The sequence below is a fragment of the Corvus kubaryi genome, unplaced genomic scaffold (assembly GCF_017639235.1).
Source record: "Corvus kubaryi isolate FWS band 111438036 unplaced genomic scaffold, C.kubaryi_AGA036_p1.0 split3-73, whole genome shotgun sequence".
NCBI classification, from domain to species: Eukaryota; Metazoa; Chordata; class Aves; order Passeriformes; family Corvidae; genus Corvus; species Corvus kubaryi.
In genome coordinates this window covers 20,787,071-20,813,223 of record NW_024582091.1, presented here as the reverse complement: position 1 = coordinate 20,813,223, position 26,153 = coordinate 20,787,071, and the positions used below count along the sequence as shown (strand labels likewise).

The 26,153-nt window shown below is 43.5% G+C and overlaps 1 protein-coding gene and 1 long non-coding RNA gene across 2 annotated transcripts in view; both read left to right on the top strand.

The window, feature by feature from the left end:
* The window catches only part of FAXC (failed axon connections homolog, metaxin like GST domain containing), a 28,431-nt gene extending 15,594 nt beyond the window's left edge, over window positions 1-12,837 (top strand). Inside the window, exons 5-6 of the mRNA XM_042017389.1 lie at window positions 3,847-3,963; window positions 5,504-12,837. Coding sequence (XP_041873323.1) covers window positions 3,847-3,963; window positions 5,504-5,787 — 401 coding nt within the window. The 3' untranslated portion in view covers window positions 5,788-12,837. The remainder of the gene's footprint in view (window positions 1-3,846; window positions 3,964-5,503) is intronic.
* On the top strand, window positions 3,970-5,209 carry LOC121659378. The gene is made up of 2 exons (XR_006014302.1): window positions 3,970-4,090; window positions 4,292-5,209. It is a non-coding gene; the product is annotated as an uncharacterized LOC121659378 (long non-coding RNA).
* Window positions 12,838-26,153: the final 13,316 nt, after the last annotated feature.

The window sequence follows — 26,153 nt, the reverse complement described above, 5'->3', positions numbered from 1 at the left end:
AGTTCAAAGGGATCACATAATTATCTAGACAGATGTCTGTGGATTAGACTGCTTGACTGCTGTCTTGAGGCCTGTGCCTTTTCGCTGGCTTGAGAATGGCTTTCTAAAAGCTATCCAATTCTAATTATGAGATTTCAGCAGGTGGAGGTGCCACCACTTCTATTAGTAATTGCTGGCAGATGTTAGTCACTATCTAAATCTGTTCAAAATTGGGCTTGTTTCAAATGAGAGTTTGTTCAATTCTAGCCTGCAGGCAGATGCTCTTCCTAGTTTTTTCTCCCTTCCTGGGTGGCTTGGGTCATCTCCCTGTGAAGGTAAATGCTACAATCAGCCTCTAGCTTTTGTGGGAAATGCACTGGAAATCCTCAAGCACTTCTTCACTATATCAAGTTTTTAATTGTATTGTACATATGTTACCTGCAGAGTTTTTCTTCTTACTTCCAGATTGTTGTTGAGAATGTGCTTGTGTACTTCAAAAGGCCTTGATGGGCATTTGCTGTATTCCTGTTACGTTATTACATTACCAGCTGTATATCGTACATTTTTTTTCATCTTCCTCTCTGAAATGGATGTCAGATTAGTCAGTGTGCAGTTACATGAATCATTATATTTTCCATTTTGATTATTGGTGAGTTTGTCTACTTTCCTGTAATTGCCTTGATTTTCATTAACACCAGTATGCTCATGTTTTCTCCAGCCATCTGTTTATGGTTGGGTCTACTCACCGTGGCCTCCAGGTAGTATCCTGGAATGGGGACAGGAGGTGGGATGAAGACTTCCTGCCTGACTAGAGGCTCCCCTGTTTCAAAGGGGGAAGGAGAAGGCAGTCAGTCAGCTTATTGCCTGCACAATCTTTGTGAGAGTCCCCTCCATATATATGTACCTAAGTGTTTTCCCAGAAGAGGACGTAGTTGGGATTTTGGCTGTTATCTTAAGAGCTTGAAAATGATGTCTATGGTGCAGAATAGCTGCACATACCAAACTGTAGCTGTCAGCCATTCAGGCATATCAGATTAATGCTCCCTTTTTTAACAGGGGCCATTCACATGGGAAACAAGAATAACTTTTAATTCTAAGAGCTGCTTCCAGAGAATGATAACGGTGCAGCTGCCAGTTCTTACGACATTCGTTTTGACTCTTCCAATCACATATTTGGTGCTTTTTTTTCTTTATTTTTATTTCTGAGAAAAATTTTTCTGTTTCCCTTATACCTATTTCCCTGACAGACTCCTCCAGATCTTATAAACATGGAAATTGGAGCTAATCCCACTGTGATGGATCAGCCTGTCCCACTGGTATCATCTTTCTCTCTGTCCTGCAGTCTTTAAACCACAAATGTAATTTCCTTGTATTGTAGCAGTTTTCTACTGCCTGGTAATAGTGTAAGAAAGTCTGGGGAATGAGCATAAGAATTAGCAATATATAAAAATATACATTTTGGTAATCGTTTAGAAGAGGCAAGTGAGTGAGCATAAATCTGTTCGTGCCCTCTCAGCTGTCTGCCTCTCAGACTATTTTGGTAGATGGGGACTTTGAGCAGGGAGTTGCAGGCCAGCACCTTCCTGAAGTGGATTTTGGAAAGCATTTGATGCTTTGTGGAGGGCAGGGGTGCTCAGAGCTGAAAATTTAGAGGTTGGACTAACGTGAATGTGAGCCTCTGAAGTGAGTTAAGTGCCCTGTAGCAGCCTGCGAGTGCTATACATGCCTCCGTGGAAGGGTGCAGGTCTTCTGCTTGTGTCCCACAGACCTGTTTCTTGCCGGGGTTTCTTGACCCTGTATCGAAGTAGCTGCTTTTAAATCCTCTGGTGCATGCATTTGTAAACAGTGGTGCTGTGTACTCTCAAATTCCTGGGCAGTGCAAAGTTGATCCAAGTCCAGTGTGACCAGGTGATTTCATTTCTGTTGGATTATCCAGGAGATGCAGAGAGGTGTTTGAGATGACCAGCGCTATGGCAGCCTGGGTATAACAGACACTGTGTAATCTTGCCTAAAAACAGACACAGAAAGTCTTCTGGACTAAAGTTGCACTGGAAGTTTTGAGAACAGGTTGGAAATGGTGGGCGAAAATGTGCACAGATGCCATATTTTGTGGTGCAGCATGCCTTAAAACCAGATTTGGAGTTTTATGATCCCACAGGTTTATTTTCTCCTCTTGCCCCTTGTTTCCATGCACCTGAAGGTGTGGGGTGTTTTGCCTGGGGAATCGGAGGGTGGGATGGTTTAGCCCTCACTCAGTGCCTACTTTAGTTGTAGGAAGATGAAAATTACAGTATTTCTTCCCAGCACGACATCATTATGGATTGAATCTCAAGACCCAGTTGTATGGTGCTAAATTCCTGGTGCTGGCATATAACTGTGGTTTAGGGACCAATTTTTGAGCTATGTTTGAGACTGGTGAGTGCTTAGGTGTCAGATAAATACTGAAAAGACACAACATTTACCCTGTACAGAGTTTTCAAACAATAGATTGATGGAACTGTGAAAGAGCTGGGGAGAGTTAACTCCATGTTCAAATGACATCTGACAGGCCAGAGAAGGTTATTGTTACTGGCTGGCTGTTCCTGAGCACTGTTTTGCTGCGCTCTTGTGCAGGGGGGTGGCAGCATTCCTTGTACTGTACATTGGAATTTGATGCATTTTACACTGGACAGTTCCTCTGGACTTGCTCAATAAACCTAACACTGAATAACCTGCTGAATTACAGGCAGCTTGGAAGAATGTCACGGGGAGATGAGATAACGGGATTTTTGGAATTCAATTAGGTACCACATTTCACAGAGTTTATAGCGCTTTGGGCGGAAGCAGGAGCAGTGCAACCAGCTAACTTGACCTCTGCAATACTGCCTGTTTCACTGTGTGCTCTGTGCGTGGTCTTTGCTCCAGGTCTCCTGCCTGTGAGGGGAAAACAAGTCTACAGTGCATGTTTTGTTGCAGACAGTGGCTTTGAAACATGTATTTTCTTCCCTGTCTTAGTTAATTATCCATCCATTTGTGCTGTGGTGGCCATTTAGGACCACCATGACACTGGGGTGCCCAGAGAGGTAAACAGAATTTCTGTGTGGAGCAGACATGTCCCTCCACTGTGCCAGGCCAGTCCCAAAGGGCTGCTGTTTCACTTACTGCCTGCATGCCTGACATGCCTCAATTTGATTTCTACCTGTCAGGAGTCAGTGGGGATGAGGGCACCGCAGTGGTGGTGTGTGAGAGGACCTGTTCACTCCTGCCTGCGGCTTTGCCCTCTTCCTGGAGATGCAGGTCATTTCTGAGCAGGTCTGACTGGTGCATCCATTTCATCCTGAGCAAACAGGGAGAGAGGAAAGCTTTGGGTGTGACTTTTCTTTTTCCAGCTGATCGGATGAGTAAATTGAACCTGGATCTGCATGGATGAGAGGTAAAGAGTGACCAGCTTCTTTCAGCAAGTTCATGATTTTGAATAGTGGTTGAGCGGTTTTGGGTTTGCACCAAGGCGAAAATGGTGCTTTCAGGCATCTTGTAGCTGCAGATCAGATTTTAAATGCAGCTGAATGAGTACAGTGTGTGAGTGCTGCCAACTGTGAGGAGCAGAGGAGGTTCCTTGGCCAGTGGTGGCTCTGTAATTGGCCTGGTTATAGAAGTCATGAGCACAGGGGAAGCTGCAATAATGGATTTCACTTGCTGAACCCTAGAAGTGGCTTTGGTACCATACTCAGTCTTGAATCCCTGTCTTTGAACAAGTGAACCTTTTAATTTAAATAATTTCACTGAAACAAATATGCTAAAGGTGGGACTGTGATTTTTTTTTTTTTTTTTTTTTAATTTGGGGAAAAGTGACATCCAGTCAAGAAATATTTGCTGTTGTATTTACAGGTGACAAAAAGTACATTATGGGGTCAACTGTTTCCACTGTTGATGCCACTGTCTTTGGACATCTGGCACAGGCAATGTGGACATTACCAGGGACTCGACCAGAGAGACTAATCAAAGGTAAGAAAGCTCTCTGATTAAAAGCTCTTGGTGGCATTTTCCATGTTTAAACTCGGAGTACCTTGGAACGACATTTTGAAGACTGCCAGTACTTCAGCAGATTGTTCTTGCCTTTCATGTAGCATTTGTATCCTTTAATGTTGTTTTCTCTTTAATGTTCTACACAGTAATTGTTTTTATTTCTGCACTTGATCTTTTCCCTGTCTAACGTGGCAAAGCCTTAAAGCCTCTAAGGAGTGAATGCTGGGTAGAGTATGAGAAAACAGAAGAGTAGCCATTAGCCAAATTCTGCTGAACTGAGTACTTTCCTTGATAGTAGAACTGCCAGTGCTGTTGTCCCACTGAAATTACAGCCTTTGCTGTTCTTGAAGATGCCGGACAAGGAAGAAATCCAGCTTGGCTTTGGAGTCGCTTTGCTTTTGCATGAGTTGGAAACCAACATACCCCTCCTCTCCACAGAGGGTTGTTTTTTTGTTTGATTTTTTTGGTGGGGCGATATAGATGTTAAAGTACATCTTGCATCCCTTTTCATAGTAAAAGATAGCATGAAAAATGGGGAGAGCTAAGGAGGAAGAGGATGTAAAATAGTGTAAAAGGAATGAATCTGACCTGTAAACCTACTCTGTGCAAGAGAGCTCTGCTAAACCTGCGGTTAGGAGGCACAGACTTAGTCTTTTCCTCAGATAATGAGCACTTGAGAGGAGGATATAAATATTGGCTATGCAGTTCTTCCCTTTGATGTCTGGGGCATCATGGGTAAAATTCTGAAGGGCTCATTGCTTTCTGGAAGGATTACTATGCTTGTTGAATTAGTTCGTCTCTAACGAAAATAAATAGAAGATAATAGATTGAAATACCCAAGCAGTGTGGTTGATTCTCTGTACCCATCCACCTACTCATGCTGTTATGAGTACAGGTTTTACATGCACTTCCCCTTTAATACACTGTTATTTCTTTCTTATTTGAGTTCTTTTATGCTTTATTTTGTAAGCATACATGTATTTATAAACATGAGGCATAAGATACTAAGGCTGGGAGCAGTAGGAGTGAGCCTGTGGCCATATTAAATGTGAATTTATGCTGCAGCCAACGCTGCCATCTGGTGGTGGACCCCCCCAAATTCACTGTATTTAATAAGCGTACTATGCCATCTCTAAGATCAAATTCTGTCTTTAGGAACCAGGTGTCTGCAATTAAGAAAAAAGTTCTACTTCAAAACCCATACAGTATTAGTGTCTTGTCTTGATTTCTTTTTGTAGAGGTTGAATTTGGGATACTTACTTTGCTATTTGTGTGAACATGCATTTGCAATTATTCCTGTGTAACCCTTCTTGTTCTGTGTAATACATGTTTTAAGTTACATTAAAGTTAAAAACAGAGCTTCTGAGAGGATTGATGGCATCTTGGAATTTTGAAGCTTCTTTGGGAAGACCCCGTACAGTTTGTTTCCAAACACAGATACTGTGTTTTTGCATCATCAGGTGAGTTAGAGCATTATTGGCTGGATATATTTACTGAAGTCTGTTGTGTTGTGTTGCAGGTGAACTAATTAACCTTGCTATGTATTGTGAAAGAATAAGGAGGAAATTTTGGCCAGAATGGCACCATGATGATGACAACACTCTGTACGAATCTGAGGAAAGCAGCGAAGCAAGCAAGACTTACTCCCCTTTGCAGGACTTCAGTTTTTATTCAAGGACAGAAACATTTGATGAGGAAGGGAACAGTATTTCCCAAACCCCTGACACAGATTACACTGGACACTCCCTCTTTGATTCAGATGTGGACATGGATGAGTACAGAGATCAAGAACAATGCAAGTGATATGTACAAGCGTCTCCCATTGTGCAGATAAGCTGTTTCTTGGGATCAGTCTGATTTGTTTTCTTCTTCAGGTCAGGGAGAGGTTTATACCACTTTGGAAGAGACCATTGTGCTTGATTCAGCTGTCACATACTGCTTGGACTATTTCAGCCGTATTTCATTTTGTGTAATTGTTCAGGTGGATCAAGGTAAACACATTTAAAACACACATGGGCAAACTGGAGGTCTAGAGGGTAGCAGGACCTTTTAATCTGTTTTTGTTGATGTTCAAAACCAGATCCCCCATTCAAGTGGGACGGACTTCTGGGAAGTGGAAAATTTGTCACAACTGGTTTGTGTTGATATCTTTACAGCAGCGGGTTGAGGACAAAAATGGAAGAGGTATGACTGGCACAGCTTTCTTCCATGGAAGAGAGTGATTGATGCTGTAATGAAAAGGCCCTGGTGGTGTTGGTTGACTGCCATTTCAATATAAGCCAGTGGTGTGCCGGGGTGCATCAGATTCACGCAGCACCCTGGCCTGTATCAGCAATAATGTGGCCAGCAGGACCAGGACAGTGACTGTCCCCCTGTCTCAGCACTGGTGAGGCTGCACCCCAAATCCTGTGTTCTGTTCTGGGCCCTTCACTACAAGAAAGTCATTGAGGTGCTGGAGCATGTCCAGAGGACAGTGAAGCTGGTGAAAGGAACTGGAACACAAGTCATGTGAGAAACAGCTGAGGGAGCTAGGGGTGTTTAGCCTGGAGAAAAGAAGTCTCAGGGAAGACCTTGTTGCTCTCTACAACTGCCTGAGAGGAGGTCGTAGGGAGGTGGGGGTTGGTCTCTTCTCCCAAGTAACAAGCTCTAGGATAAGAGAAATGGCCTCAAGGTGTACCAGGGGAGGTTTGGATTGGATATTGAGAAAAACTTCACTGAAAGGGTTATCAAGCATTGGAACAGGCTGCCCAGTCACCATCCCTGGAGGTATTTAAAAGCCACGTAGATGTGGCACTTCGGGGACATTGTTTGGTGGTGGACTTGGTAGTGCTGGGTTAACACTTGGACTTGATGATCTCAAAGGTCTTTTCCAACCTGGAAGATTTTGTAATTTGGCAAAGTTTCAGGGGAATTTTGTTTGATAGCTACCGGTACTTTGGGTGCATATATTACAGCGTCTGCAGGAAAGAACTGCTCCCAGTTCTTTTGGAGACGGTCAGGGAAGGATGGAGGAAAATATATTCCTGCAGAAAGGAGCTGGCTAGTGTTTCTTATTCTTTGCAGAAGGTTGAAATCACCACTCTAGAATATTTTTATTTAGGAGGGAGATGTCAGTGTTAACTCCTCTGGAATGTGTGTTGGTCAAATTTCTTCCATGTTTTTGAATTACTATTATGTTTCTACTCCCTGCCCATGACTGCTGTCTGCTATTTCTAGGCAAGGCCAAAGAGCTGGGATTTGTTGCTAAAAGCCTGGTGTGTCTCAGCAGTGGGTGCTTTGTGCTCTTCACCAACAGACATAGCACACTCATGAAGTTTGCAAAGCAGTTTGAGGTATTAGTAGGCATGGGATGCTGTGTAATTGCAAGATGTTGGCCCAGATAATGGAATGCTTTATAGCTGCCTGGGAAGGTGCTTCAGTGGGTGCTGGGCACTATGCTAGCTTACAGTGCACAGTCCCTTAAGCCAGTGCAGGGAAGGTGAGATGGGACAGTTCCTTCAGCACCGCCATGTGTGCGGGGAATTCAGATACTGAAAGCGTGACCAGAACTGGATCTAAGTTGCCTTTGCTAGCACCTCTGTGGATCTGGATCTCAAAACAATTGCAACATGCTTCATGTTCTTGTCTCCCCAAATGCAGATGAGAATAAATCCATTGGATTTACTCACAGCTCCAAAGTTGAGCATGTACTTCAGTGTTGCTTGGCCACGATTAGTTGATTTTAGTAGAAAGAAGAGAGCATATCAAACGTACTGAGCTGTTGTGTTTTTAAATATGCATATAAAATTGGGTATTCGACTGCAGACTTTGTTGGTGGCCTATTTTGATTATGACTTTCTCAGTGATTTACAGTTAGAGGAATCAGGATCCCTCAGCAAAATTTTTATAATGTGCTGGTTTGCCAAATGTTCTAGGAGTGGACAGGGCAGACAACTGCTTTAGGATGATAATTGTTGGTAGTTGTAGTGAGTCTGGAGCTTGAAATAACTCCAGCATTCAAAGAATAGCTTGCTCCCTTGGGTTCTGGAGTGCTTCCTCTGGGGAAACATGGAGTTAACCGTGGCTTTGAAGGCAGGGACATCTTTGTATGCAGTGAGGCCCCAGTTCTGTTCATGCATGGGAGCCACTGCAGTGAGAGCTGACAAGTTTGTTGTGAATTTACCCCTGTTTCCAGAATCCCTAGGCATGTCCTTGGAGCCATGTTCCGGTCAATGTTGTGGGCAAGTATCATTTGCAAAGTGAACCAAAACTGAGAAGGAGGAAGATATCATCCAGTTACTTGAGACCCTTCTCAGGAAACTGAGCACAAGGGTAGGGCACAAGAAGATAAGTCTTGGGCTTGAAATTGCAGAGGTGATGGCCTGAAATGCCTGTGTAACTCCATGGCCAAGTCAGGAGAGATTTTATCTGCAAAAATGTAGGTATTGATATTCTGAATGAAAGGATAAAAAGCTCCTATTTAAAAGCATTAGCGTGTTGGAAATTCTGATGGAGGTGTTCTCACTCATTTACTGATGCATGTTTGAAGGGTGTGCATTCTCCATTCGTTCCGCATTGCGAAGTGTGCTTGCAGCAGATGAGTCCTAGTCATTAAAAGCCCAGCCTGAGTTCAGCAGACTGTATCACCTTTGTAGCTTGGGTGGGCTGACAGATTTGTCCATGGCAGTGGCCCTTGAAGCACGGGTTAAGCAGAAGTCAGCGATGTCGCTGTGCCCTGCCATGTGTGTGGCCGATCAGGATTTTGTGTGGCTGCAGAGCCAGGTGACACCAGCGCGGTGCACAGCCGGTGCCACCATGGCATCGCTGTCTGCCAGCGCTTGGAGCTGCTGCCGTGGCAGGTAGAGCTGATGCCAAGGCACAGGGACCTGTGCCAAGGATGGAGGTGTTTTGCAGGGCTGTGATTATGTTCTTTGCTTTTGTGTCAAATAACTGGTGTGTCTCAGCAGACGCTGAACCTCATCCTGACCAGCCAGGTGATGGACATGCCTTTGGAGGAGGTGAAGAAGGGAGAATCAGGAGGGTTGCAGAAGGGGAAGCATCTTTTTGCTGTCAGCTGAGTTTTTCAGGGTTCATCGCTGAGGTGAATGTATTTTGCAGCTTATCATGTGCCCTTCCCTTTCTGAGGGGCTACTCAGCTTACTTCAGAGGAGAGGTTAGTTGGGAGAAGTTAGCCAGCTTTGTCCTCATGACAGCTACTCTCAGTAAAGTTTGCAGTTTTGATTTTGGCTGTGTTTCAAATTAGAGGTGAAATTAGGAAATGGCATCTCTAAGAATTTATAGGTGTAGTATTTTGTCCAGGCAGGGTAGGAAACCCTTGGGTTTATTTGTCCCTTCCAGAAAGAAATACTGACTGTTAGACCTCTTTAAAAGGATTTAATCCTCCATGCATTTTCTTCTGAAAGCTGTCTTGGTAAATGGTTGTGGGGAAACAAAAAAAAGTTTAAAAAAATAAATGAAAAAATGTTCATTCATTTTGATTTGCATGGAAAAAAAAAAAAAGATGTGTTTTCTTAAAAAGGGAACAATTGTTTCTGACTTTCCAAAATTTTGCTAAAAGAGCAATGTTTTCTTAGTCCTGCAGTGTCTTTTTTTTCCCCCATTCCGTCTTATCTATTTTTAATGTTAGTGCTGAGGGGCTGTACAGAACTAAAAATAGTCGGAGAGCATCTTTATTTCCTTCTGGCTTTTTTCCCTTTTTTTTCCTCCCTCACGGATCAAAATTGCAAGCGAGTCCATTGTAGGGGTGCTGGAGGTCCAGACTGTACTGCTGGCGGGGTTGAGGGTCAGCAGGTGTCTCTGCAGCCATGAAACCTGGGACAGCTGTGAGTTGCCAGCTGCATGGCAGGTGAGCTGGGATAGCGACTTCTGTCTGGAGCTGGAGGCTGATGGATGCCACGATGTCGTGTCTGAGGTGACACAGACCACATAAGGTTTTTCCCTGGCTGGGGGTCCCTCTGCCACAGCCAGAAACTCACTGTGGAGTTAGGAAGGGTTCAGGGACCCTTGACAAGAGTCAGATGTCAGTGAGGTGTCTGAGACCATCACAGGTACCAGCACCAAACCTGGTCCCAGCCACAGCCCCAGCCTGGTTTGGGGTAGATGGTGGTGCAAGGTACTGGCAGGAGGAAAGCTGTCCTGGGGCTCCTCTGCACTGTCCAGCCCCTCTCAAAATAGGGCAGGGGAGCCCTTGGATGGTCATTGGAGGAGGCAGTGGAGAAGGGAGTTGCCAAGTGGTGGGTCTCTGCAGGAGACTCAGGCTGCACCTGTGGCCTGGGTCATGCCACAGTTCCAGTGGATGGGTGGGACCCCTGCTCTGCTTATGAGGTGGAGCATGAGCCCATATCCTGGTGAGGAGACAGTGCTGTTCCTCCTGGTTACTTTACCCTTAATACTGCCAAAGGCTGAGTACTGCCTTTGTGATCCCATAGTGCTGCTTTAAAGATTGAGTAATTGGCTTGCCCCTCATTTGGCGCATGGAAGTTTAAAGCAAGCCCTGCATTTCCAGTGGAGTTAGATTTGAAGCAGTCTGTTGGGGTTTTTTTCATGTGAATTGCAGTGTTTGACTGTGTGACACACTGTCATGTCAGAAGGGATTTGTTTACCCCTGTTGGTCTCATTGGCTCTGTCAGCAGGGCTCACTGTTACCGAGTGGGGGAAACAGGCGCTGGGATGTATAGGTCCTACAGAAATCCTGCAAATGTGGTGTTTGATTTAAAAACCAAACTGAACCTGATGTTTCAGATCTGGAGGACTGTTTCTATCCAATTATAGCACTGCAAGTAACACATTTTGATCTTTAAAACCTTGGCAGTGTCCTTCCAGATCTATATTCTCTTTGAAAAAATACTGCCTGAAATATTTCTGCAGCAACAGTTCAGGCAGAAATTTGCTTTTGTCAGTGATGTCTGCTCAAGTAATCATGACAGTTTCATACTGTTTTCCTTGAAAGGCCTGTATCTGTCAGATGCTAAGCCTTACAAAATATTGCCTGCTGGAAAAGCGTGTTATGTGCAGATTTATGCAGGGCAGCTCACCAAGTGAAATTTCTGTGGCAGGGGATGAATTCAAGTGGGTCTTGTCCTTAGATGTTTGAATAAGAATTTGAATCTGTTTTCTGACAAGTAGCTGTTTGGCCTAACCCTCCTTCTGTCCCCAGATACTGCAAAATTATGATTTAGGCATGTGATACTAATAAAGCAAATTATGCTCTCTAAATGCAGCATTAAGTTGGACGGTCCAGTATCTGGGACACAGGAATGGGTACCCATAGGTATGAGTCATGCCCGTACATCTCAGCAGCTGTGATCCAGAGGAGCACACAGGTCATACTGTTTAATCCCATGGGACCAGAGGTGACTCTGAATGACTGCAGTGGCTTTCAGCAGTTGATCAGAGCTATGGGGTATGCATGAATGCTGTGCCTTGGGTATTCCTTAGTGCTGGGTAGACTGTGCAGGGGCTCATTTCGGTAGCTGTGGTTCTGATGAGGTGTCAGCCTGCTGTCATCCCATGCCCGTGCTCGTGCTGCAGAGACAAGGGTTTTTGGGAATGAGCATTGGCAGTGAGCACAGCTTTGAGCAGGTGAACATGGGCTGTCGTATTTAGCTGGTGTCCTGTGGAGGGAAGGTGTTCCCTGCACCGCGTGTGTGGATTTAATTGTCGGGCCAGTGACCCCAGTCTTCACAGCTTTGCCTTGGTGGAGAGAAGGATTTGCAACATGAATCGGCTCTGCCTCAGTGATTTGGGGCAATCCTCTCTTTGATGGCCATTGGGGAGGGCTCCTTCTGCCTGCATTCCCTATGGAGGCACCCCAGTGTGAAATACTTCTCAGCAAAGGTTTCTGCAGCTCTCTGAGCAATTTGGAAAGGTAAATGGTATTAGTCTGTGTACAGCACAGGAATGCCAGTCACTGAAAACATTGTGTGTCACTACAGTGATAAACTCTTAGTACTGCATCCTGGTTGCACCACTCCCAGGTTTTTCAAGGCCAAAGAGATCATGATGGGCTTTTGGTCAGACTTCAGCATAAAAAGGATTGTGGGATTTCGTGTAATGATTTACACATTCAGCTCAACAAGCTAAAGCTGAAACATATGCTTCCAAAAGGCATTCAACTTCTGCAAAATAAATAAAATCCTGCCCCACTTTGAAGTTGTTGACAAAAGTGCATTTACTTCAGGAGTGCCGGAGTTTCCAGCTGAGCTTCCAAGTGACCCCAAATTTACCACTTTTCTCATTTCTGTCTAATTATACTTAAGTAAAAATTCACTTTATTTGGGACAGTAAGGCAAACAAGATGTGACTGTTGTTCTTTTTTAAGCTCCCTAAACAAAAAGTGCTTTTTTTTGGCTGCACTGGTCATGTTGCTATTTTCACTGGGCACTATGATTGTGTGTGTTCTTCCCTCACTTCTTGATTCATTCTTCTGACTTATCTTTCCTCAAATGTACAGGTCTTTATTTTTCAGGATACTTGAAGAATGCAAGTCCCAAAGACAGGGGTGTGCAATCCAGCAAGAATAAAGTATATGTAGATGTGTATGGACGAGGGATATACCCAGCTAGCTGCAGTGTGCAAGGTTTAACTAACAAAATGAAGCAACACATTTCTAAATGGGGACTCTGATGCTGTAGCTGCATTATCTTGTTTGCCTATGAACTACACAAGACATATGTTATTTTAGCACTGTTATTACTAGTTTATAAAGCCATATTTAAAATTGTACACTTAATTGTAACATAACTTTAAATTGTGCACTGTGTTGATCCATGTACATATATATGAAGATCTGTATATTTTGTCTTTATGCTGTATGTCATTGGTGTGTAAATTATAACTAATGGATCTAAAATACCTTTCTGGTTCATGTCCTTATTTCTGTAGAGCTGTGAACAGCTGAGAGTTTCTCTCTTGAGAGTGGGGATTGCATGAAACTTTAATGGCCAGTCAGTTAAGCCCTGATCTCCCCAGGCAAACACTTTAGCTGCCAGCATTGTTTGAATGGAGTCATTCTGTCACTGATCCCCTCTCCCCTTGACACTCAGGAAGGATTTCAGGGTGTAGCACAAGAGGAAGGACTGACATAAACTTGGGTGTGAGGAGGGGGGTTCGTGCTCTCCTCGCTCTGTTTCGTGGCTACTGCTACCGGTGCGAAAATAAGTAATCTTGAGAAGGCAACTTTGTCAGGAGTGCAGAAGCTTTAAGGTCTTTGCTCAGAGCACTGTGGTGGCTAGTTTCACTGTTCTTTTTCAAATTTTCAGCAAGCATAAGTCTTTAGCCAGGCTTAGCATGCTGCCTCGAACGGAGCAGAGGGGCTGTGTGACGGGAGACATGACCTGGCTGGAATGAATACTGGGCAACAGCAGGCAGATAATAAAAGTGCAAGACTTGCACAGGTGCTTTCAGACCTCACAGAGGCCTGACATCAAGTCCAACTTCCTAAGTGATTGTGTCAGTGTTGCATTAAAAAACCAAAAATAAACCCAAAACCACCCAACCTACCAAAAACAACACAAACTGCCCCCCTTCCCCCAAAAAAACCAAAGGCAAGCCCAAGCCTGTAGAACCATTCTGAGCAGATTTTTAGCTCCTTTCACTGCCTTACAGTTTTATGGCTGGTGAGGTTGTTTATAGACTTTCTCTCTCCATGAAGGCTAGAAATTTCAGTGTATTTAATAAACAGGGAGGTCAGAAACGATGCACCTATGTTTAAATACAGGACTTGAAAAAATCAGTATTGCAAACTTGGAAGAGCTGGCAGCCAAAGCAGAGAGCTCTGTCAAGGTCAGGTCTCTCTCTGTTCTAGCAAACTTGGTGAAATACTGACAAACTCTGTTTATCCCCTACTCCCAAAAACTTTGAATTGGAGCATGTGAGAAATATTCCGAATGCTACACAGTAGTTCTGGGCCATATGGGCACACACAGCTGCTTACTGTAGCTTTGCCAGTGGGAATTTGATCAATCATGGTAACTGGTGGTAAATCTGATCCTGACTCTGTTAGAGAGTGCTGCCAAAAAGGTGAGGGTGCGTGCCTGTGTTTTCTGTGTGAGGAGATTGGAGGCAGCATATGGTCCAAGAGTGCCTCAGGACAGCACCCCTCGGAGAACTGCACAAATAAAGTTCCCTGAAAAGCCATTTATCTATTGGCCAGATCCTGCGTGGCTATGTCCCTGCTCATTGCAGTGGGATTGGACTAGATGACCTGTAAAGGTCCATTCAAACCCCAAATTCTATTATTTCTCATTTTCCAGTTAAATTGTTCACAGCAGCTTTCTCCCATGCTGATGTTTGTTGTGAGATGGCCTCAAGGGTGCAAGGTGGGTGCCCAGTATGTCCTGGAAGACCTGAGGCATCTGTGTAGAGCTGGCTGGCAGGATCCAGGTGAGACCTGAGACCAGGAGCAGCAGTTGGAGGCCAGACAGGCTATCTATGGCACTGAAATGATGGCTAAACAGCTGCAAACAAATCCTACCTAAAGGGAACAACTAAAGGGAAAATGAAAGAAAGTGATGGTGTTGTTGCAACTAATATTATTCAATGTTTATTTTATGGTGGGGCCCAAATAATCTGGCCAGCATGAGTCCTTGCATGCAATGTTCTTCAGTGGCTCAGATTACCTACTGTGAAGTTTGCAGTCTGAGCGAAAAAGGTGCAGCAAGAGAGAGAAGAGAAAGATAATGTCTTGTTTCAGTGTTGGCTGTGCAGTTAGCTGTGTACATTAGATTTTATATTAAGACTTTTCTAGGCTTCTCTAGGTGCCTGTGCTCTTGTAATCCATGAAGATTTGCTCCAAATGCAACGTCTGGGCTCCTCAGCAGAGCAGAAGTCTTTGCTGTTGGGTGAGCTGAACTGCTCCCACTGCACTGACTGCATGTCCCAGATATCCATGGGGGACAGTGGAAGATGGACATGGTTCAGGAGTGTACCCTATGGTCAGACATCAAATAACACCTCATAATCCCAGGCTGAATCCCACCCAAAACCCGTCTTTACCTGAAAGCCCAGTTCCCACGTCTACTTTGATACTTCTTCTGGGCCATGGTATACAATTTCAGACAGGGAAAGTTGTTCAAGGGAACTTCAGACTCTAACACTGAGCACTCCATGGTTAGGAAATACCAGAGTTCCATTGCACATGTAGTTTTAATGCCACCTCTTTTTGTGTAAGTGTGGAGTGCAGATTTCAGTTCCTTCTTTCTCTTACTAGTTTTTTTTCCTTAAGACCTCTGCCTCATCTGGTGCAGGGGGTAGAGACTGATGAATTAATGATGAGCTGGTGGGGATTTCTTTTGAAGTGTGAACCCCAAGCTTTAGTTACTGCACAGGATTCAAGTCCTACAGTGGAAGCAGAATGATTAATTTCCTCATGAGCTTCTCTGTGGCAGTCATTACCATAGTTTCTGGGTGCTTCAAAAAATACTAACAAGTTGATAAATGCAGTAATAGACTAGAAAGATAGAGTTGTCAAGAGCCTTAAAACTAAGTGCAAGAAATTGGAATTTGATATAGGAAGAGCTAGTGGGTGGACTCAAAGAAAGAAGGAAAGACATAAGTATTAGGCATCAAAGAGTTTCTTAGCAGATGCAGTTTATGTGGGTTAGAAGGTCTTAAAGAAGTGCTGATTAGGATGGAAATTGAGGGTCTAAAATAAAGCCCTGTTTATCAAAGCAGGGAGGAAATTATTTAAAGGAGAAATGTGATACAGAAATGGTAACTTTTGGAGAGAGGATGCATGGGGCTGTCACAAGGCAGAAGCAATTTTTCTGTCCTTCATAGTAGAATGTGCAGTGGCTGAGGGTGTGCTAACCTTACAGACAGTAGTGAAAGGAGCTGAGTTTTCTCTGCCGAGGCATGAAGGCTTTGAGGTTAGGCCGTGCTTCACCATCGTTTTGAAGGCAGTGTTTCTTTGGGAGCCACCTGAAGCACAGTTATTATCTAGTAAGCAGCTTTGATTTATCAACTACATCTACGCAGAGGGAAATTGCCGTAATTTCACATGCAGTGATTCACTGTGACAAAGGAAACCATAATTACCCGGGGTGCAAACTTCACTGCATGCTAATGCGGCTCTTGTTGCCGTGGCTTCTCGGCACTGTGAGTGCAGCACTGCAGAAATAGCCCGTGGAGCAGGGAAAGGTGATTGCTCCCAGGAGCAACTGAAGTATTTGGAGGTAGAACAGCCCTCTCACTGTTGCTTGGGAGACCCAGGGCTGAACGTAGGAAAGGTTGCCCCTACCCCAGCCTTTCTCTGTGCCCAGCCCTATTTTTGGTCCCGGCGCTGAAGATCATCAGTGATTCACTGTCACACAATGATTCAGAAGGGGAAAATGCGAAGGTTTGCTGGTGAAGAAAGCATCACTGTGAAAGCAGGTGGCTCCCAAATGTGTGCATGTTTTGATAAAGCAGGGGGTGAAGTTTGTGCCTGCTCTCTCCTGAGTTGTTGAGCAAGTTGTGAACAGCCCATGCTTTTTACAGCTCCAGAGAATTTTCCTGTAATATTTCAACTGTAAAGTACTGTTACACATTTTAAAGGTGGGACTGTAGCTACTCTGCTTGTCCCACTTAGTGATATCTGAATAGTAAATATTCTCCCAGCTATTTTCTGAAAGCCAGTGCCAGCCCTGCTATTCCCATAAAATAATTCAAATATTACACTCGCTTTATTCTACATGTCTTAACAAACATGAGTTGGAATTTCATTGTAGCTCACAACCAGCTACCAAAATCCTGCAGAAGAACAAAGAATTGTAGAAGTGTGAGGATGATATGAAGGATTTCTAGCTGCTGTAACTATTGTTACTTATTTGATTTCTGCTGAGGCCAAAAGAGGAGAACCGAAGAGGAGAAAAAAGCAACTCCATCTGATACACCGTTTATATAGCTATGGATATGTTTGGAACCCACTTGGAGCATCAGAGTGAATAGCAGCCTTTTTAAAGCCTGCTCACTGAAGTGGTTCACAAAATCAAATCCTTCAGAAAAGTTGTTAAAGAAGTCTTCATTTTTTAAATTGAAAGCCATGAAAATATTAGTACTTTTACAATAAGCCAAAAAAATATGACAAACAAGAACGAATGGTATGATTGTAAAACTAAACTCTCTGTGGTTTTGGAGCTGGCTAACAAGATGCATAAATATCAAGTGCTTCATAATGATTTGCCTTGCCTCTTATTATATGTATTTTTTAATATGTACATAGATTTTGGAGAGCTTTTGAAACAGGCATTGCCTGACTGTGGTAGCATCAGAAAAGACCATGTACTGTGATATACTCTGGCAAATAGCCACGACTGGTGAGGGAGAAAGAGCAAGCATTTAAACAAATGGGGTAAACCAGAAGCTTTGAATAGGAGGAGGATAATGGAAGACAGGCAATCATTTTGCACCTGCAAGCCTATGGTTATTATGTGAAACTTTAAAATTCTTCCTAGTATGATTGTAAAGCTTCATGGGGAAGAAAGGGGATGAGATCCACAGGAAGATGTCTCTCTCCATCTTATTTGATGCTGTGATACTTGACGGTAGAGATCAAGTGGTTGCAGCAGGCAAGTTCCTGTTCACAAAGTCTGTATGAAGCAGCCTGCTTTATTGCAATTATGGTTCAGGTCTTGAAGTAGCTGCTGCTGGCGAAGAGGCCGGGTAGATTTTGTGATAAAATTTTACCAGTCCAAAACCAGGCTCCGAAGCTTGGTGGCATCTTGAAAGTTTCAGAACAGCTTCTATCAGATTCCTTAAAACTGAGCACTTCCCATGCTAACAAGGTGAGAAACTTCTGGATTTGCTGCTGACGTTTGAGGTTTCCTTTCAGCATGGGAACTAGGCATTAGTAGATTCTGTGACATCTTTTACTTGCACAAATCTAAGTGCATACTTGTCTCATTGAATTGTAAGTCAGGAAGAGGTTCATTCATCATCTAAATTAAATGGTCTCTCAGCTCTACAGACAATCTTGTATTCTACTGGCTTTTGATGGCTGAGGAGATGGGAAGAGGGAAAAGAAACTGGGGTGAGGAAGGAAATGATAAATACAATACTTAATATTCAGGTAAACATTTATAAAATCATAACTCATACAGCCTTTATTACAAATATTGATGATTAAATTCCACAGATACCAAAACATGGCAGAAATGATTTGAAAGAGACACAAGTCATTTATTTTGGGGTGAATACTTCCCTGCAGCCTGGGGTGGTGCAGCCCCCTGGGGCGGCCTCTCCACACACTCTCTGCCACTCAATGAGGTAAAAAATGTTGAAGCAGAATGAGTCATCCTGCAGCAACTTCGACGTGCAAGTCTTATGAAACTTTCCAGTTTCCATTCAGATCCAAGACCAAATGATGCTTCAAACTAAAAAAAAATTTAGAGAAATGAGTTTGTGGCAGCCCTGGCCCAAACAGCAGCTCATATCCTGCCCCTTATCCGATTCCACACTGCTGGGAGGCACCAGGACTAGTTATTAATTGCACATCCCCAAACTTCTGTGCTGGGGTTAAAATGACAACTTAGGCGTCAATCACCCTGATTTTGATCTGGTCTAACAATGCCCCGAATAAGGAAAGGCCCAACAAAGTCCCTGTTTAGCTGGTTTTTCATTCTCGCTCTGTGTGTAATCTCCCTCAAACAGAAGTGCTGTTTTTAACTGTAATCTAAGCCTGTTTGCCCCTGTACCGGAGCTGAGGGTAGCTCATGTCATCAGACCACTGCTAACATAAGCACAAGAAGCTTTGTTAGGCAAGTAAATATTTTTTCTCTTTAACATGTGAATGAAACGAAATAGATATGAGTGATTGACTGGCACCGGAGATGTCAGACCCCTTGGATGCCCCCCCTTCTGGCTTAGTTCAGTCAGCATTTTGTTCCACATGTATTCAAAAATGTCATTAGTTTTTGTTTATCCAGAACTCTAAATGACTGAATGATGTTTGTAATTTAAAGTGCTGATCTTTCCCTCCTGTAACGTCCCCATCCTAAGCAGGGTATAGTCAGCCAGTTTAACGTTCAAGCCAAGTGAATCAGGCCACAAGCTTTCAGCAACAAAATTACATCATCTAATGCAGACATACCATGCTTCTGAAACGTGTTGTGCTCCTTTCTTGGTGCTTCATCTCTTAGCAGCCATACAAGAGGAAGCAGAAATAAATCATCTGCTTTGAATTCAGCAAAACATCATTGTGGATGACTGAAGTTGGGCTTCTACCTTATTTGCCTTCAGTTTGCTTGTGCTGTTCAGCCTCCTCCTGGTTGTTCTGACAAGTCTCCAGCAGAGCTGGCTGCTCCAGCACACGATGATGTGCATCCTCCTGTTCGTGCAGTCTGCCATCTCACTAGGAGAGGATCAAGTAGTGAAACTTTTGATCATAAATATTCCTATTTTCTTTCCTGGGGAAGATTTAAAGAGACTCTGAAGAGATCTGCTGGAAGAAGCTGCAAAAACAACCCTGACATCTTTCTTCAAGGGGTTGCCCATGTGACACTGTTGTTGATTTTGGCTATGTGTTATTCCTAGAAGAGGGACATGAGACGTCCCATCTGATCTTGCCGCATTTATACATCAGGGAAGTGTACATAATTCGGTTGTCTGTGCCCCTTTCTTCTATTGCAGAATCTTTGTTGATGTTCAACTGCTGTCAGCTTCAGGGAAGTTCCCAGTTCTGTCCTGAATCATTCCTTTCCAAAGACCTGTACTGTGCTTGCCTTGATGGATACACAGGTGGTGGTAGCACAGCATTGCCAGCATGCTTGGCTGAGTCCCAGATCCCCCTGTGCTGACAAATCTGCCTCCTTAGTTTTTCTTGTTTCAGTTCCTGACCACCTACTCTTCCTTTTGTGGTGTCTGGGCAGAGCTGTCCAAGTTTACTTACTCTCTGGATGTTAAGCTGAAACAAATGCCTCCAGGCTTTGCTGCATCTCACCAAGTCAGTCATCTCTTCTGTGTTTTTGTGGCAAGGAAACCAGGGCCCAACCTTCTCCCTCTACTTACTGTGGAGCTGTATTTAAATAGAAAGACTTCTGCATCCTTGAGAATTCCCTCTCCATCCCCTTGCTTAGGAGTTTCCTCACAACAGCTCACAGGGTGGCTGCAGTGGATTTGGGCCCCAAGGGATATCTCTCCACTGGATTCCCCTGCCACTGCATGGCATGGGGACATCCACAGAGAAGATGGTGGCCCTTAATTATCACCTCTGCAATGACACCTGTCCTTCAGCTTCTGCCTGTGTGGTGACAGCACATTTTCATAGAAATGTGACGCACCTGTGTGGTGTCAGCAGTGTGGCAGTCATTTAGCAATTTGTAGATTACTGATGGGTGAAAGTGAAGAACAGTTTAGGTGAACAGCAGAAACTCTGAAAAATATACTCAATTTTTTGCTTTAGGATTGCCAAACATCTCTTAAACCTCAGTTGTACATCCTTTGACAACAAATACGGCACACCCCAAAAATATGGCTGGATTAAAAGCTGCAAAATAATGATTCCGACACACTTGACAATCCCAATCCTTCCCCTTTGGCAACAGCACAGGAAAATTAGTAAGACTGTGTAATCCTACCTGCATCTGATCCAGGAATTTTTCAGGGACTCTTGTGTAGTATTAAGGAAAAATATGGAGTTAATTTCAGAGAATAATATTTTTATAGCAAGATTTTAAAAATCAATTTGTCACAGGAATGCACTATTATAATAATCTAAAATTTGTAGAGAACTATTAATATTAATAGATTGTACCTTCTCACAGTTTTTCAATTCAGTTGTACATGTAACATACCCTGTTATTTTTTAGTAATATTCTACCACCGTGTAAGTTATAAACTATTTTTCAGCCAACAGCCAAACATTAAGTGATGAGGAAAGACAAGATAAAGAAAATCTACTAATTTGGCAAATGTATTTGCATGGACTTGAAGATGAGGCCTTCCTTTGCTGCCAGGTGCTTTGGATGTGCTTTACACGCAGCCACGGGAGGGCAGTGAATGACTTGGATATGCAGCTTCTTTCTAGTTTTTATCTGTTTTTTAATCGTTTCGTTTCCCTTCCACCGAGCTCCTATCTTGTCAAGAAATAAAAATTTGACGCTGATGCGAGAAAGGGGATTTGATTTTCATTTCCCTCTGCGGGTTTGGCACATTTTCTTCATATTCTTGTTAGTTCAGCTTATCATCAGTGTGTAGAGAGCGTGTGATACCATCCCTGGTGCTGCGGGCAGGGCAAGAAGGGAGCGGGGGAAACGTGTTTGCACAACTCCCATGTTTGCACAACTTTCAAGGTCAGGACTTCCTTCCAAGAAAAAAAAATAACAGAGAGCCCACAAACAGTTTAATGGTCATCTGTGGTGCTCACAAGTTGGCCTAGATACACTCCGAATTATTCCTTCTTCGTTGAAAGAACTGACCCACATTCCACACAGGTTTCAGCCAACAAACAGATTAATAAAATCATAGCTCTAGACCATCCTGTGGGTTGCTAATAGGCTGGTGTCTCTTTTTGCCTTAGCTTTTAGCAAAGTTAGCAAAGGGTAAAAGTTGTAGTTATAATCAAGGTTAGGAATTTTTTGGTAAATGCAAAGAAAAACAAATGTCCTCATGATCAGTGTTAGTGACCAGAAGGTCTCTAACAACTAGGAATGTCAGGACAAGCTCTCTGGACTGACCCTATATGCCGATAAAGGTATAGAAATTGGCAAATAGTCAGGATCAGAGGAAGTGCAGCCTAGCAGCAAGCAGAAACAGCCACATATCAGCTGGACAAGTGCTCCGTAAGAGACTGAGCACGAGTTTTACAGTTCACAGCAGAAGTGATGTTCGAAACATTTGGAAGCAAGTTAGGGAGAACAAAGGCTGTTTCTGTGGCACACGCAGTGAGGGGAGGAGAGGAGAGCATCCGCAGCCTGCCAAGACGGTATGAAATATATGCCTGTGTCTCAATATGCCAGAAGCTTCTGGGCTTTATTCCCAGAACTCCCACTGGCATGCATGACCTTGTGCTAGTCACCCACGCTTGCCATGCCTCAGTTTCCCTATTGCAAACTGGGGACAAGAGTACCTCTGAGCGTCTGTCGAGGAGCTGATTTTGTAACTTTGGGATTGTAGGGAGAGGGTATCTTTTGAACAGTATCAGCTCTCCAGCATTTTGGAGCTTTTTCACATCTACAGTAGAGTAGTCAGTCTTTGTGTTGAGGCATCGCAGAAAAAGAAGGTCACAGCAGAACCAAAACTCACATTTCCCCAGTACAATCTCCACCAGCTTCTGATGGAAGAACCACCCTTAGCAGCTGACAAGGTGGGAGCTCTGTGACTGGTGCCGAGATGGTTTTGACCCCATGTAGCAGACAGTGTACAGATATACTGGCCAGATGCATAACAGTAGGTTATTGACCCATCCTTTCAGCTGCCAGGTTGGCTGGCCACCAGTTCCCAGTGCAAGGTTCAGCACGCCCATGCTGACAGGAGGGGATGTTCAGATGGCACTGGGAAAGCAAAAGGAGCCTGACCCTTAACCGTGAAGGGCAGATGAGAAACCATGGGGTGACTGATGAAAATTATGATTTGGCCAGCCTGATGCTTGCTGGGTCAGACTCCACATGCCCACTGTGAATGGATTGGACTCGCTGTGTAGGTACATGTGTGATTTATGTCTCAGTGGTTTTACACAGATTTACAAATCTGGCTTATTTTGCACGGAATTATGGCCTCCCAGATCTGCCTTGGGTTGTAACATATTTCTTTCAAATTAAGGTTTGGATCCAAAATCCAATCCATTTGGATTTTACATCCAAAATTGAATGTAAACTCCAGGAAGGAGGATTCCTCTGTACTTACATTGCTTTCACAAATTCACCTATATCAAACTGAGCCTTCAGGCTCATACTCAACAGTGCTGCATGAGCACAAATCCCTACACAGCCCATCAGTAACTGATTTTTGGGGTGAAAGAGGGGGAGCATTTCTGCTGTTAGATCCTTGTTCCCTTTTCTAATTGGTTACCTCAATAGTCAGGGGAGTAAGTCTGTTGACAGAAACTTCCCCTAATAAAATAGATTGTAAAGGACTTTTGTAACAAAACAGGAAGTAATACAGAATCCATATCTGCAGAGACACTTGTGTTACCTCCTCTCAGCAGCAAATGCAACACCGGGGCTGTGACCACTTCAACTGTTTCAAATATTGACCATTGCATACTGTCAGCTGGTTCCTTATGGCCTCTCTACCGATAAAAAGTTCCCTTTTTTTTTTTTAAATATGACTTCTTTTTATACTTTTGATATCTGGAGCTTCTCCCAGCATCTCAACAACCAGTTCTAAAAACTCATCTCCTTTGAGGTCTTGGCAGCCCACTTGGCCTCCAGGTTCTCTATTTATAAAGTAGGAGCAATACTCTCTAATTTTTTCCTCTTCTGAAGAAAAATACATGGGAAACTGAGTTTCCCATTGTTGGAACCCTGGGTTCTGAGAATTTCAGCCTTTCAGTGCTGACAAGCAGTGATCCTCAGAAGCACACTGTATTTGACCCGAAACCTTGGGAAAAGCTTCCTAAATTGTGTGATAACATTGAGGTTGTTGCTGTGTAATTAAAACTTATATCACTGGGTGGAATATGTAGAGATGTAGAAAATTAGGTTTAGGGGATATAGATTGCAATGTGGAGGAATTTGGGTGTGGATCTTCTCCTTCCTTTCTCCTTTCTCCTTCTTCTTCACAAATCTAGGGGTTATGCTATTGGGTTGAATGTCCCGCACTATGGGACATGAAAAGTTAGTAATTGGATTATAAATAAAAACATATTACTTGGTATTTCATAATTGGTTAATTTAGACCTTAAAAAGCGTTGGAAGTTAGAACTCGGGGCCGTTTTCCACCCTGTTAACTAAGAGGCACATCCCGTGCAGCTGTATTACTGATAAGATATAATAAACAACTAAGGCCAAAGATAATTCTTGGTCTCCTGCATTTTGATTCAAACTCTGAGTAGAGGAACTCAAGAAACAGAAGCAAAGAAGAAAAGAAACAGCAAAAAAGAGAAAATAAAAAACCAGGAAAATTAATATCCCATATCCTAAGATAGAGACATATGAATACCAACAGTACCTATTTTTTACTTTTGTTTGTATTGAGTGTTGTTACCTTGGAAGCAATGTGTAAAGACATGGACAAATGATGCTGTGTAAAAGGCTGGAAACCTGCCTTGGTGCCAGGTCCCACCTGGAACTTAAGTACAAAGTTCCCACTGAAGGAGTACTGATGTTTCTCCTGTAAGAAACATGTTTTTCTGTGTGGAAAGGGAATTATTGCCTATGACAGGTAGGCCTGTGTCAAGTGAAAGTGGAGGGAACCAAAGCCAACCCCGCACCAATGCATCCCAACCTCCACCAGTGCCTTCAGCACCAGAGCACAAAGTCTTCCTCATCGTGACCTGCCCCTTCATGGGAGATATTTTTTGACAGTAACTTCACCCAAGTGATTTAGTCTTTACCAAAAATGAGTCCAAATGCAGTCTAAATTCACCGGAAATACTGAAAAAATGTTAATCTGAGTCAACCTGAAGGAAGATTTTGGTTCTGAGAGCTATTTCTGTTGCCTGTAGAGCTGAAAGCCAAATTCTTCTTTTCCCAGGCTATGTAGTGAAGTGGGTGGTGGAAGGGGAGAGAAGAACATCAGGTTACCAAGATCAGCTAGTCTTCACTAAGAGTTTTGAGACAAGTCTGGTTTTGTTGCTGTTGTTATTTTTGAGGCACCAAATAAACAAGAAATGTTAATGACATCAGTAATCCCTCATGGACATATGCCTGGTCATTAACTTCTCTTATTTTCCTAAGAAAAGGCAACAGCATTACATTGTGTTGATGCTTTTTCAAGAAAATATCACTGGCAAATAATCCTCTTAAGGAAGTGCAAGTGGCTGGAGGCAATGCTTGGGGCTGAAAAACACGAAGTGGGCTCAAAACAAAACAACTGCTACCCTCCATGCTGCTCTGCTGCCGGGCCACCCTCAGAATACTAATACAAAGAGGTCTGGTTAGCCAGGCACCGGCTCACAAGACGAAAGGGTTTGACCACCTTTTCCAATTGAAGAAAGCTATGTTTGATCAGTGATCACCGTCATATCTTATAAAGGGTAGAAGATAAATCAGCTACCAGATAATTATAGTGTCAGAACAGTAGATCAAGTCCATCTCTGCTGCATGCCAGTGGAATTCTGATACATTTGACCAAATTTATTCAGTATTTTTACCTGCTACATCAGTCCCAGTTCAACGTTGAATGAAGGTGGTCATAGCTGTTTTCCAGTGGGCCTTCAAAAGATTTTTGGAGGAGTTCTCAAACTCATTGCCTGTTTTTCCCTCACCTTCATAGCATTCCCTTTAATTCTAAATAGAAAAACATCCTCATCCTCTAGGTCTGATCCTGCTCTTTCAGTTTCATCTCTTACTGTGTGGTCAGTCCTGGGCCTTCTTCATCACATCTCTTAGTTTTGATTCAAAAGAACCAATCTGTGGTGAGACCCATGCTTGTACTGCTCAGCCTGAAGTGTTGCCTCACATATATTTTTTTTCTTTGCTTATTGTGGTGGGTTGGCTCTGGCTGGACACCAGATGCCCACAAAAGCTACTCTTCTCCTCAGCTGGACAGGGGAGGGAAAAGAGAACAAAAGTGTTGTGGGATGAGGTACGGACACACGGAGATCACTGAGAACTTAACATCACGGGCAAAACAGACTTGACTTTAGGAAATTAATTTAATTTATTGCCCATAAAATCAGATTGATTTGAGACAATGGGAAACAACTTAAACAAATCTTTTTTTGTTTGGGAAACAAATCTTAAAAAATGGGAAACAAATCTTAAAAACAAGTCCCCACCCCTCCATTCTCCCTGGGCTCAACTTTATTCCCGAATTCTCTACCTCCTCCCATGCAAGCAGCATAGAGGGGTGGAGAGTTGGGGCTGTGGTCAGTTCATCACACGATGTCCCTGCTGCTCCCTCCTCCTCATGGGGGAGGGCTCCTCATACTCTTCCCCTGCTCCAATGTGGAGTCCCTCCCACAGTCTGCAGTTCTTCATGAACTGCTCCAGTGTGGGTCCCCTCCACAGAGTGCAGCCCTCCGGGAACAAGGCTGCTCCAGTGGGTCCCCCCACAGGGCTGCAAGTGCTGCCAGCAAACCTGCTCCAGTG